Source organism: Takifugu rubripes, chromosome 3 (assembly GCF_901000725.2).
Source record: "Takifugu rubripes chromosome 3, fTakRub1.2, whole genome shotgun sequence".
NCBI classification, from domain to species: Eukaryota; Metazoa; Chordata; class Actinopteri; order Tetraodontiformes; family Tetraodontidae; genus Takifugu; species Takifugu rubripes.
Window position 1 is genome coordinate 5517562 of NC_042287.1, and position 13773 is coordinate 5531334.

Genomic DNA, 13773 nt, shown 5'->3' on the forward strand with positions numbered 1-13773 from the left:
TAGGAATAAGGCAACGTCAGACATCACAGACCCTGAAATCTATAGGCTGAAGAAGCACATGGGCAAGGCGAGGAAACAGCTGAATTGAAAAAACGTTTACCATGTTTCCTTGTATTTATTTATAACAGTCTTTGATTTTTTTTTCCCCCTCGCCATGAATACATTCAAAATTGGAACGTTGAATGTCAACGGAGCCAGGGATGCAAAAAAAAAGGGCACTTGTGTTCGACACAGCAAGAAGAAAACATGTTGATGTCATGTTCTCCAGGAGGCCCACAGCGACAGAGGCATCAAAGCGAACTGGGAGAAGGAGTGAGAAGGGCAGGTGCTGCTGAGCCACAACACCACCCTCAGTGGTGGGGTGGGCCTCCTTTTTTCAAGGGGCTTCACTCCATCATTACTGGAGGTGGAGCATGTGATGAGGGGACGGTGCCTCATCCAGCCTTGCAACATTGTCTGAGACAGCTGGCCTCTTCCATGGCCTGGTGGATGTGTAAAGGAGGATGCACGCAGACAACAGGCAATACACTTAGTCCCGCCTAGGTGATGGTAGGATCTCCTCGGCCAGACTTGACCGTTTTTATTGTTGGCATCACTTCAGTGTTTTTAGGCAGTGTAACATCATGCCAGTTGGTTTTACCATTTACTCGTTGGTTTTAGGTGAAGTCACTATAAAGAACATTATGCTCAGGAGTGCATACTGGCATTTAGTGCATACTAGCCCAGGACAATAGTTTTAGAGAGGTTTTTTGTCATTTCTGGTCAGAGTTTTGAAAGAAATAATCCAATTTTAAATGCTTAGGACAGTGGTGGGACCGTGGTAAATTAGAGATACAGCTCCTGTGCCAGCAGTATACTCTCAATGCCACGCACGTCAATAAAAGACCGAGAGACGGAGATAGTGGAGCTAGAGGCGATTGACAGCTCCACAGGAGATCGAGGGTGTATTGAAATCCTCCAATCCAAAAAAATGGCCTTGGCCAGCCTGCTGGACAATCAGGTACAGGGCGCACTGGTCAGGTCCCGGATTCAGGACCTCACTGAGATGGATGCTCCCTCTAGCTTCTTTTTTGGGCTGGAGAAAAAGCCAGAAGACAGAACCTAATAATCCATTCACTGTTTTTGAGCACAGGGCAGGAACACGTGGAACCGGGCCAGATAAGGAAGCGGGCAGTGGAGTTCTTTGCCTCCTTATATGAGAGTGAGTACTGCAGGGATGACGGCCTGTTCAACGAGTTCTGCGGGGACCTTCCTCAGGTCTCTGAAGAGACAAACTCGCAGCTGGACAGGCCGTTGCAACTCGACGAGCTCCACACCACCCTGCTCAGCATGAAAGGAAGGAAAGCTCCAGGTGTCCATGGGCTCATGGTGGAGTTCTTCAAAGCCTTCTGGGATATTGTGGCCCACGACATGCTGGAGGTATTCAATGAGAGCTTGGCCTTGGGTTCCCTGCCGTTGTCCTGTAGGAGAGTGGTGGTCACCCTCCTGCCAAAAAAGGGCAACCTGCAGGAGATTAAGAACTGGCGCCCTGTGTCTCTGCTGTGTGTGGATTATAGGATTCTGTCCAAGACTTTGGCCTCCAGGCTCAAAAAGCTATGGAGCAGGTCATCCACCAGGACCAGACTTACTGTGTGCCTACACCAGGTCTATAGTAGATAACGTCCACCTCCTTCGGGATATTTCGGAAGTCTCTAGGTCATTGGACATCGATACTGGTCTCATTTCGTGAGACCAGGAAAAGGCTTTTGACCGGGTTGAACACCATCACCATTATTGTTCCTCCAGAGTTCCTCTGGAAGGTGATGGAGAGGTTCGGGTTCAGCCCTGGCTTCATAGCGATGATCCGCGTCCTGTTCTGTGACATTGCGAATATGCTGAACTTCAGTGGCAGTCTGCATGTCCCCTTCAGGTTATGTAGAGGCGTCCGGCAGGGCTGCGCCCTCTCTGGAATGCTCTACGCTCTCTCCCTCGAACCCCTCCTCTCTAGGATCCGTTCAAACGGATGGCCTGGTTTTGCCGTCCTTTTACGAAAAAATATGTTTTATCTGCCTACGCAGATGATATAATAATAGTGGTGCGTAGGCAGAGTGACGTGGACACCCCATTTAATTTAAAGGTTTTATTCAACCGCCTGTCTGCAGCCAGGGTAAACTGACACTAGAGTGAGGCCCTGGCCGTTGGCAGGTGGACAAATGATCTGCCGGTCCTTCCCCAGGATCTTTCCTGGCAGAGGGACAGCCTAAAATAGGTGTTTTTATTGGAGACAAAGAAACTGAAAAACGAAATTGGCTAGACACATTGGAAAAGGTAGAAGAAAAAATAAAAAAATGGAAATGGCTCCTCCCCCACGTGTCGTACAGAGGCAGAACTCTTGTCCTCAATAACCTGGTGGCCTCTGTGCTTTGGCATTGGCTCAGTTGCATCGAGCCACCCTCAGGATTACTAGCACAACTTCAGACAAGAGTTCTGGCCTTCTTCTGGGACGGCATGCATTGGGTCCTGCAGGAGGTGTTGTACTTGCCTTAAGAGGAGGGAGGACAGAGGGAACGAGGGAGAACGAGGACAGAGGGAACGAGGGAGACGAACAGATACGCTGGTCCTGACAGGCATGCACAACCTGCTTAAATAGGCAGCAAGATGTAAATTGCCTACAGATGCGCCTGCCCGCAGTGCCAGCTGCTACCAATTCTGCTCCATTCCACCCCCTGCAGGACAACAACCGGCACAACCCAGAAAACCCAACAGTGGTGAGGCCAAAATGGCGATTTACATCTCTAGGAAAAACAAAATTTCAAAAGCTGGAGATAGTGAAGCCACCTCTGTGTGGTGCTGCAATGTCTGGTGTAGGCTGAGGTTGGAGTTTGTTTTTTTTATAAAATGATAAATGACCTCGGCCAATTCCGCGATATATGGTGTCACAGAAATGTACTATGCAATAAACGGAGGATCATTTGCACTTTGCACACCCCCTTGTGGGATAAATTGTATTGTTGTTTTCTTAATATTTATTTATCTATCTATTTATTATTGTGGTTGTTATTATTACTATTATTATTACTATGGTTGTTATTATTATAAAAAATAATTTTGTTATTATTATTATTATTATTATTACTATTATTATTGTTATTCTGTGTGTTTTCTAAACAGGGTGTTTTGTGTCCCTGTGTAAAAGATCAGGAGCTGCTAATGGATAGGAACAAGGCTTGGTGGAGTACTGAAATCCTGAACCCAAAGTATCCACAAAAGAGGCAATCCTGTCTAACTACTGGCCAGTAAAACATGGAAGCTCCTGTCAGCTATGATAGCAGCTGCAATGAGTATGTACATGAGGGCAGTGATCATTGGAGAGTATAGTGCCCGACAGATCAATCTTTGCATTTTGTCACTCACATAAAGACAGCAACGGTCAATGCATGGAAGATTTATCCCCCTAAGAATGTACACCAAGCAAAAGAAGGAGGCTGAGGATTAGAGAGCCAGTACTTAGGATGAAATCGAAAAGATCAATCAGTACATCACAAGGATGGCACCCAGTGTTGTACTGTGCAAATAAATGACTTATCTGCCAGGAGTGTAGTATTCTAGAAATTAGGATATTTTCTCCATTCTTTACAGTATTATAAACCAAATATATACAATATATCTAAAATAAGTTTGTACTTACTGTAGCTCAAGTGCATAGTGTCTGAGACTTGCATTTTAAATTCAAGAAAAATCAAGGGGTAAACGGCCACAAATACACGTGGAATTTTTTTAAATTTTTTTTTAAATAACAAAATCATCATACCCACCATTCCTAACTAAGAATAACTACACAGCATACTCCCTGCCAAACAGGTCTTGTGTATTATTCAGGTTCTGGCAAAAATTCTGGCAAATTTCACCATAGGCAGTAATTCTCAAATAATAATAGGAACAGAAAAATTGTTTCACATTTTTTTCAATCAGCACCACAGACCAAAATACAATATAGTCTACATACCAGGATCTGACTTGGAGAATGTATCCAATTCCAGCAGACTCCTATAAAAACAAGTTCAAGTTAGTATGCAGAAGATTTGTTTTGTTTTGCGCTTTGATCATTATTGCTAGAGTTTTGAAAAATACAGATCACCCATAAAACCTTGACAGCTCCCTTATATAATGAATCAACAAATGTATTTACCTTAGTACAGATTTTATGTTCATATTGTAAACCAAAATGATATACAGTATTTATTGCCCTAGGAAATCTGATTTTGTTGTTTTTTTTACAACAAAATCTTGTGAAAAGCCATAATACAACTACAGTAATTGAATGTGAAAAAGAGCTCCAATACATCTCTTTCTCCAAATTCACAGCTGAGCTCAGTCCTCTATGACCTATCTGACTAAGATGTTTGTATACTTTGGCTGGGATGATCTCAAAATTAACTACAGGGGAGCAACATGTATTATTCAGGCATGATATGGGAGGAAATGCCTCACATGGGTAAGACACTGCCACTTTAAATCTGCTCCATCAGCCAGTCAGTATCAAAAGCAGTCAACCATTTAGCCTGCCAGCAGTCATTTATAAAAATACCATTTGGAGATATTCTATGCCAATGTTACATATACTTAAATTATTTTTGTGTCATTTTTGGAACCATGTTATTTATTTATTATTATTATTATTATTACAAAATTTGCGTCGTGGCTTAAATTACACATATCTATGCAGGGTTCTGAATATCACTGATAAACATTGGCTGGAGCAGAAGAAATTAGGTTTTAAAAATAAAAAAATATATATCGAGTTTTTCTTATCAGGTTGGCTGTCACTTTTTTTTAATTGCATTTTAAATGATAATAATACTCTTTTGAATATCATCTAGATTTTTGACCTTACCGGCAAGAAACAGTAAGTTCTATTTTAGTTGCAGGGACTCTGGTGTTCAGAGGGTCGAAGTCCCCGATTGATGCCATCGTCCGAACTCACGACCGTAATGAACAGCTGCCAAGAAAAGAGACGTGGTCATTTACAGTGGGATCGTGACCGCAGAACATCCATTGTCGAGGTGTCTTCTCGCTTCCGGGGCAAAAAAGCAGCAGAATAGAGGAAAATCACAAATATATGGCAGAGAAGGAATCAGCGGAAGTTGTGCGAGAGTAAAGTTCATTCATTCTTCGTAAATTACGATGGGTCGCATTGTGTGTGTCCAGTGTGGAGGTGGAAAAGGCGGAGGGAGCGCAGCCAACTGGAGTTACCGAAACGCAAACGCCACCTCTCTCTCTCTCTCTCTCCCTCCCCCCCCCCCCCCCCCCCCCTCTCTCTCACACACACACACACACACACACAAAATAAACTTGCACACTCTATCTATCATCCATCTATCTATCCATCATATTTTATATTTACATTCTAGTAAGTAAATGTTGGATCGCAATACCTCTTGAGTGTCACTGCCAATCCACGTGTTCTTTGAATGAAGACTTCAAGAAGAAAAATGCCAATTTCAAAATGTATTTAGCAAATAGAACCAATTCAAGATACAAATATTACAGAGCTCTGGGCCAGTTCATAACCCTACAATAACAGAGTCCATTGCCAGGGCATGAAGTCTGACAACCTAACTATCCGTGGACCCAGTCTTTTATAGAAACATGTACGCAAATTATTGATGCTAATCCAGTCCAATCCAGTCCTTCTTCTTGGTTGACCTCTTCTTCTTCTTCTTCCCATCCCATTGGATGCTGACACAGTCCTTGTTTTCCGTTGTTTCCCAAATGGCCAGGTCAAAGTTCACCTTCTTGCAGAGTAACCTATGAACACCAGTAAACTATGCTGTCACGTTTTACGATGGGGTTTAACACTTTGTGTCTGAATGTCTCCTGCTGATTACAACTATGTAAACAACAATCATGTCAAGGAAGGGTCAACTGACCTTTATTACACTTACTAAAGATTCTACCATTCCTAACTTCTAAAGTACTCCTAACAAAAGACAGGAACATATGATAGAACACATGATAACAAGATAAACACAAATTCTCTTCATAAACCACAATGAAACAAACAACACAGCAAAATCGATAGTGTTGTTTTTTCGTTGTTAATATTTTTAGATTAGTGGGTGTTTTTATGGTGTTGTTTTAACACTTGTAGTAATCAAAAAGCTCTGGGAGCATTGTCAATCATGCGAGACCAATGTTAACACCTGTGACTGAGTTACATTCGCTCTTGCCGGAGTTGATCACAACTTCCGGTTTACACCTGCGCGGCATTTTCCACTCGCGTCGGTTGGAAGAGGGAGAAGATGGCAAAGAACCTGTTTCGAGAATATGGCTTAAACAAGGTAAGAAGAACTGATATATTTGCTTATACGGGGTGGCAATAGCTGTATGAAACCATGTTAACATACGAGGCGACTGAATTGTAATCGATGCTGGATGCTGACAAGCTGTTAATTACGTTACGTTTGCTAGCAACAAATGGTTGCTTAAAACAGAGTGGCAACTTAAATTTAAAATGGTGCTAATTAAAGTGGTGGACGTCGCCACCGCCGTGATATTCGTGATATTGTAGTCTTTTCGTTTAATCAGGCACGTACATCACCCTTTTATACTCATTCGCACAATTACATATTGTCTGTAGGTCAGAGTTCCATTTTTTTTAAGAATCCTCAAGTGATTACGACAGATTAGCAACTGTATCATTTGCAGGTGGCACATCACTTTTCTGCGCAACAGTAAACGTCAGAGGTTACGTACAGTGTTGCCAATTTGGAGACTATCTAAACTCTCTTGGCGAAGTTTTGTTTTGCTTCTTTTTTTTTTTTTTACAAAAAGGAATCAGTTCGTGAACGTGATATCACTAGCAAGATGCAGAAATTATGCAGCGCACATCTCGCCGCCGACTCTCTTCTAGACGTGAACAATTCATTTAAGGCTCTGTTGTGCTTGCTGTTCGTTGTTTGACTTTCCTCCAGGCATCGCATTGGGTCCATCTTAGTCTAAAATTAATTCTCTGCACATTCCCTTCATACTCTACAAGTTGCAGTATAAAAACGTGACAATGTTGCTCAAGGTGAAGGACCAGAATACCAAAAAGTACGTCCGATTAATCTCAGGGTTCACCTTTTGGGATTTCATCGCTCAAGGTGAGTTGCCATCATTGTTTCCTTGTGTATTGGTTGTATTTGAATGACTGTTTGATTTTTAAATTTGGATAGCATAAATTAAAACATTATATAGCTTCAGTGATGTTAAAGAGGGAAGTTTGATCAGTCATCATTAAAGTGCAGTTTAATCATCATGTACTGTTATCACTTTATTTCCATGATTATCTTCCTGCAGTCAAATCCAAGTTTGGTCTTCCTGATGCTACTGAACTTGACGTTTTTGATGAAACCAACACAGTAGTTGAGGAAGACATTTTTTCTGAACTGATAGAGGCCAGTCCAGATCTATGTCTGACTGTACGTGACAGAATTCCAGACAGAGGTAGGTACATTTCTCTATAGTTCCTAAATTGTTGAAATTTTAGATATTGGTTAAGTTACCATCAGTGAAAAGTCAACTCGAGCGGGGCTCGTGGAAAAGGCCTATAACTGTACCGGTATTCTTTATCCCATGTTATATTTTTGGTATTTTTCAGTTTTGGGAATCTGATTCTGATCACATGGAATCTATTAACTACCCTGCACTGACACTAGAAGAAGACGTCATTCTTGAGATACAGATCGATGGTGGTCCAGGTCCAAAAACACAAGAAGACATTTCAGAGGAAGGTAGGTCTCATCACAAAATCTGTTGTAATAAAGGATTTTTCTGCTCCACAAATCAGTTGAGCTGTCACGTCTCTGCCTTAAATACTTTGACAAAGTAGATTATCCTAAATTGTGTTTGAAAGATCTAATTGTGATTGTAAAAACATCTTAAAAATGCGAAAGCAGGTGTGATTTTTAACCAGTGTCTGGACAACTGTCAAGCGCTACATTTCACGCAAGCCAAAGTTGCATTTTGTTTCTTTTAGACTTCTCTCCTTTTAGATCATTCAACATCCTCTCTCACGGATACCAACACATCACTTTCTTCAATTGACAATGACCACTCCAGTCGAACAGAACATGGGATTCCCATAGGCAGACGTACATTCAGCTCTGAGGTTATACACAGGCCTACCATTGAGGTTCCTGAGTCAGAGGCTGCAAAATAGGTACATGAGGGCAGCAGGTTTACTTCCCATTGTTGACCATCACTGACATTTAGATTGATCAGGTTTGGCTAATAGCTCTGTCATTAGTAATCTTAGACAGATAAGAAACAACACTCTGTGACAAATGGTATCACATTTGTATAATCAGACAAACAATTTGTTGGAATTTTTTTGGGGGCTTAAATTGCTGATCCAGTTTGTGTGTAAGAAACCATTCTGAATCATGACTTTAACTTTTACTTTAATGTTATGGTATAATGTTAAAATTATTTTATCCTGCAAGACTGACTTGTGCACTGTGACTTGTATTTTCTCTTCTATGAATAGATGGTAGAGAATGCCTTGCTTTGCAAACCTGGGGGTGAGGATATCATCGAAGAGTACAAAGCAGAAAAGTCTCTCACTCACCGCACCAGAAGACGGCTTGTTAACATATTGGTTAGCCATATGACTGAGAGCCATGGGTGAGTGTTAAGCGAATTGCTAGATTATATTAAAAAAGATTAGAATATATTTTAAAAATACATTGCATTGAATTAACAAAGCAAGTGGGACATTTTTTAATTGTGTGTTTTATTATGGTCTTGACCTGTTTGTATAAGCAGTGTAATACATAACGTCTATTGAGTTTGAGTCAGTATAAACTGAATTGAAATGTTATTTCTAAAGGATGCCGTCCCGTAAACACAAGGAGAAGTATGCCCTGGGAATTATAACACTCTTTCCTTCACTAAGGGATCCTTTTTCTCCAAAGGGCTATGTAAGTTTAATAAATGATTACTTCCAGAAAATACACCTCTTTTGCTGGCAGTGTTTTTGAGATTTTAATTAAAGTTATTGATCAAAATGTTGACATTTTTACATTCATGTATTTCTAATTGTGATTGAAGTCTAACAAAATAGCCAAAAGTTGAGTATGCTCCAGAATTTAATCCTGCCATAAAGATTAGGATGCTAAATGACATCTAATGAGTGAAATGCTTCGTCTTGCGATCGTAATTAATTTGGTTAGTAGAAACTACGTGAATCAAAAAATGGCACCCCTACTTTTAAGTGATTATCTTTATTAATACTGTTAGATTTTTGTAAAATCAATAAGACTTGTGTAATGATTTTTAAATATCTTAACAGGAGCACTTCTATGATTCAGAGAAAGGCACTGGATATTTAGCATGGCGCCTTAAGACCATGTCCAGGAATACAGTTAAAAGACCAGCTAACACAGCTACAGTTACTCAAGCACAAGGACCAAAGCGCCGAAGATTGGCAGCTACTTTGCCTGAGCAACTTGATGGAGATGCCTGCAGGGAAGCCATATCATATCTTATTCACTCTCATGATGAAGCAAGTGTGTTTCAGAAAATGAAGATGACCTTTCATTATCGCCAAGACTTGGTGCATGATCCACAGAGAACCACAGATGTCTTTAAAACATTTCCATGGTTTTTAGATGTTAAAGTGCTGGTGAGTTGTCCATTTAGTCTGTTTAAAATTCTTTCTTTTGTTGCTTAAATTAATGTACAATCCTGACCTTTTTATTTTTGTGTATTTATATGCTTCTATGATCAACAGCTGAATCAAGACTTCCTTTTGCTGTTTGGAATTGAAACAGCTTCCAGAGAAGTGGGACACAACTCTCAGGCTCAAGTTTATCAATGAGGCCAAACACCTGACTCAGTCAATTGAACTGTGCCAACTTCTAAAAGCTGCTGAGAAACTAACAGAACAATGACACCAGTAAGCAAATTAACATGATTGATTTTTAATCCTATCAACAAATAATTGTTACTTTGTACATTCCAACTTCATATTAATGACTGTTTTCACCCCTTTTTCCTCCTGATAGCCTTGGACTGTGACATGGCTTCTCTGCTGCTCCTTCTCCATCTCCTGCCACCGACAGCCAGACAGAAAAGGACCAAGATAAGTCCCAGTGATGCAGTGGACAAAATGTTGGTTTTTCACAAGTTATGCATTACTTTTGTTATCCAGTTCTTTTATTATCCAGTTTGACAGTGTCTTTTTATGTATTAACTCATGTTTCTATGCTTTTCCGAGTCATTTAAAATTAAGGACTAAACTGAATGTCTTGACAATGGCTACAATTTTAACAAGTCCTCACTAGCGAGGGCTTCTTTGGGAGATGCACACACTGTTCGTCATGGCTTGTGGTGTAGCTACAGACCCAAGTGAGCTGTTGAAAACTTGACAGTGTGAAGTATTAATTCTATCGTTATGTTTTCAGTCATGCTGCAGCTTGGATGAGCACCTTCGAAGAAGAGATGGTAGACAACCGTACATCCTTGCAGTTGGGCGAACCAGGAACAAGATTTACAGTTACTACATTGTTGTGGACAAACAGCTCATCCCCTGCCAAGCCACTAGCTCGTTAGGTGCCTTTGATGAACTGTTTAAGTCCCACTATGTGTTACTTTTTGATTGTCCGTTCAAGCTGGCTGTTGATGCCAGTGACTCGGGGGTGGGTGCCGTGCTCCTGCAGGAGGGTTCAGATGGGGTGGATCATCCCGTGTCTTTCTTTTAAAAAAAAATTGGATTGCCACCAGAAGTGGTATTCGACCATTGAGAAGGAGGCACTGGCACTAGTACTAGCGCTTGAGCACTTTGAGGTTTATGTGGGCTCGACCAGGTGGCCGGTTGTTGTTTTCATGGACCACAATCCGCTTGTCTTTTTAAACCGGATGCGGAACAAAAATCGCCGGTTAATGTGTTGGAGTTTGCGCCTTCAGCCGTTTACCCTTGAAATTAAACATGTGCGCAGACGTGACAACGTCTTGGCTGACGGGTTGTCATGGCAATGACTCGACAACGCTTTGGATGACTTTTTTTTCCTTCGCTCCTCATCTTTGTCTGCCCCTTTCTTTATTTGTACTGAACCCTGTACTGCCATTTTAATTGTATTAGTTCAAGACTTTCCAGGGTCCAGTTAATTTTGGGTGGGGGTGTTACGTTGTCTCCCTCTAGGGGATGACCCAAGCAATAACTGTTTTCTTTTCTCCCTGTGACCAGGTGTTCCTGGTGAGGCTAATTGGCCATTGTCCTACTTAAGGCCGCAGATGCGGCGTGCTCAGGCTCTCTTGCTTCCCTGCCACTGCTGCTCCTGAGCTTACCTGCCTGACTGCTGATCCGTGGATCCCCTCACGCCTGCTGGCAGAGCTTCCTCGGCTTTGTTTGGAGTTAGGGTTTTGTGTTAGGGTTAGAGGGTCGGCTCCCTATCCGACGGTCCCTCTTTGGGCTGGTAGAGGAGGCCGCCCTTTCTGTTACCCCTGTTTTGTTCTCTGCCAGATGGGATGTGTTTCTGTTTGTATGCTATATTGTTGTGGGACTCTACCTCATAAAGTCTCCTAGAAAGTCTACCCGCTCTGTTGTGTGGTTTATGTGCGGGCCTTTACCTTTCGGGTTAATCACAAGGTAGGGTCGTAACATGAGAAATGCACAAGATAAGACTAGATCAGTTTTATACTAGTATATTGTGCCATTATTTTCTTTGTAAATGTTTAAGTTGTGCCCGATTTTTTTTTTTTGTGAATATTCCTGTGGTGCTGAGAAGTTGGTTTATTTTTTTGAAATAAAAATTTGATTTCAATGCTTGATCATTTTTGCTGGTCAACACAGAACCTTTGAGATAGAGAATGTTGTGTATATTACCTTTCTGTAGCTTTGCAGGTGACTACAAGAATATTCAGATTTGGTGACTTGTATGTTAATGTTCAGCTAGTGAACATGCAATTGCACTCTTAGTGTATTGTGAAACAAAACAATGTTAATTAACACTCTTGGTGAATAGGAATTACACAATTTTAGTGTTAAAAGTACACTTTAATGTGTCATAAATAAGACTAATGAACACTCAGTGAAAGAGAATAACAATTCTGAGTTAGAAGTGCACTTGTCTGGTGTCAAGAAGACAAGAGAAGTTGATGCTTTTACTGACCACATCAGCACAGTGGATTATATCAATTTCACCCGTGACGATGCCAGGGAGAATAGAATTATCCAGTCAACAGTCCTGCAATACACACAGTTCTATCATCCTATATGACAAAAGCTGATTCTTAGATTAACCTGAAACACGTGGTACAAATGGAACCTTCAAGGGATGATGGTAAAAAGGAGAAGGAGCAAATCACAAAATATCAAAAAGTTCTGATTACCTTGGTGGGACCTTCCTAAATTCCATGGAGAACAAGTACAAACCAGAGAGAGATGAAACAGAGACCACATATAGCAGGAGTGTAACCCACATGATGTTACTGAGCCCATAGATAAATGGATGCCAAATTGACTGCTGTGGCTGCCATTTTGGTCAGTTCATCCTACCTGGAAAAAAACTGAAGCACCAGAGAGGAGATTTGGGAGAATCATCTGTAAAAATCATTGGACTACTGAAAGCAGGGCTCAGGGATTTATTTTCACAGGTAGGATTTGACATTAGTATTGGTTTTATTTTGTGAATAGAATATTATTGTACTGTATTTATGTCCATCAGCAAAACTGTAGCCAGGTAGTGTTAGAAGGGCAATGTTTACAGCTGGTTGTCCTCCGGCTACTGGGCAACCTGAGACTTTTGTGAAATAAATATTACACAGACTTAGATTACACCTGACACAAGAATGCTATTGTAGAAATAAAGCAAATATTGGTTGTATAACACTGACCAGCAGATTTTACCCAGGTGACACAGGCTGTATTGTTTAAATGTAATTCCTTCACCCTTACAAAAGTATGATACCTCTCATGTTTCATGCCCACCCCACTTACTCAAATTACAGACAGCAGAACATCTGACTGTAGAATAGTTTGCAAACAAGCTTATTCACAATTTCAGCAGCTATGGTTTATTATCAATATATATGCATCAAAATAAGAGTTTTGTTGAAGAAAGGTTTTAAGAAAATTGAAGGACGCGAACGGGAAGAATAAGGAAGAAAATAAGCTTGACCTTATTTTTAAAATGTCTTTGTTTTGACTCTCTCAAATCTCATTTTTTAATTTGTAAGGCTGCCCAAACACATGAGAAGAAGAGGAAATTGATGATCAACATTTGGCTGTTTGTACTTGTTCAAGCAGCAACTGATTCTTTATCTGCAGAGGTACTGTGTGTGTGTGTGTGTGTGTGTGTGTGTGTGTGTGTGTGTGTCTTTCCTCTTTTCCTGTGCGATTTGCTATTCATCCACAAGATGGTAATCTTGGGGTGATCTTGAACATCTTTTCTGAATAAAAGTAGGTGATGTATTAGTAACAAAATGATGCCACATAATTTGATAGAAATGAAAATGATCACCCTATAGAGGGGGGAAATCAAAGACACCCCAAAAATGAAAGTGAAAAAATGATGCAGCAGACTGGTCCATTTTGCCAAAATGTCATTGTAGCAACTCAAAATGAATGAAATGAAATAACGGTCTCCACAGCATCTCCAGACCCTTTCACGTCTGTCGCATGTGCTCAGGTTAAACCTGCTCTCATCGGTGAAGAGCACAGGGTGCCAGTGGCGTAGTTGCCAATTCTGGTCTATGGCAAATGCCAATCGACCTCTTTGGTGCCGGGCAGTGAGCACAGGGCCCACTACA

General features: G+C 40.9%; 2 protein-coding genes across 7 annotated transcripts in view; one reads left to right on the forward strand and one right to left on the reverse strand.

The window, feature by feature from the left end:
• The window catches only part of LOC101076026 (copine-9-like), a 45546-nt gene extending 40308 nt beyond the window's left edge, over window positions 1-5238 (reverse strand). For both annotated transcript variants that reach the window (XR_003887934.1, XM_029834242.1), the window contains exons 1-2: window positions 4874-5238; window positions 3986-4026 (exon numbers count right to left, since the gene is read on the reverse strand). Coding sequence is in view for 1 of the 2 variants with exons in the window: in XM_029834242.1 (XP_029690102.1) it covers window positions 3986-4026; window positions 4874-4950 (118 nt within the window). In the remaining variant the exon portion in view is untranslated. The remainder of the gene's footprint in view (window positions 1-3985; window positions 4027-4873) is intronic.
• A 1013-nt stretch (window positions 5239-6251) lies between these two features.
• LOC115249289 (uncharacterized) lies at window positions 6252-11731 on the forward strand. 5 transcript variants are annotated; one of them, XR_003887984.1, is made up of 9 exons: window positions 6252-6320; window positions 7019-7124; window positions 7321-7467; window positions 7622-7754; window positions 8000-8182; window positions 8510-8646; window positions 8852-8942; window positions 9314-9646; window positions 9755-9908. XR_003887984.1 is itself a non-coding variant. In XM_029834564.1 (7 exons), the coding sequence occupies exons 4-7, from the start codon at window positions 8510-8512 to the stop codon at window positions 9839-9841; spliced, it is 648 nt and encodes a 215-aa protein (XP_029690424.1). In that variant the 5' UTR covers window positions 6262-7467; window positions 7622-7754; window positions 8000-8182; the 3' UTR covers window positions 9842-9908. The 5 variants fall into 5 exon arrangements, 2 of the variants coding, with proteins under 2 accessions (XP_029690425.1, XP_029690424.1); XR_003887986.1 differs by having other exon boundaries at window positions 6283-6320; window positions 7052-7124; XR_003887985.1 differs by having other exon boundaries at window positions 6262-7124; window positions 8016-8182.
• The last annotated feature ends 2042 nt before the right edge of the window (window positions 11732-13773 follow it).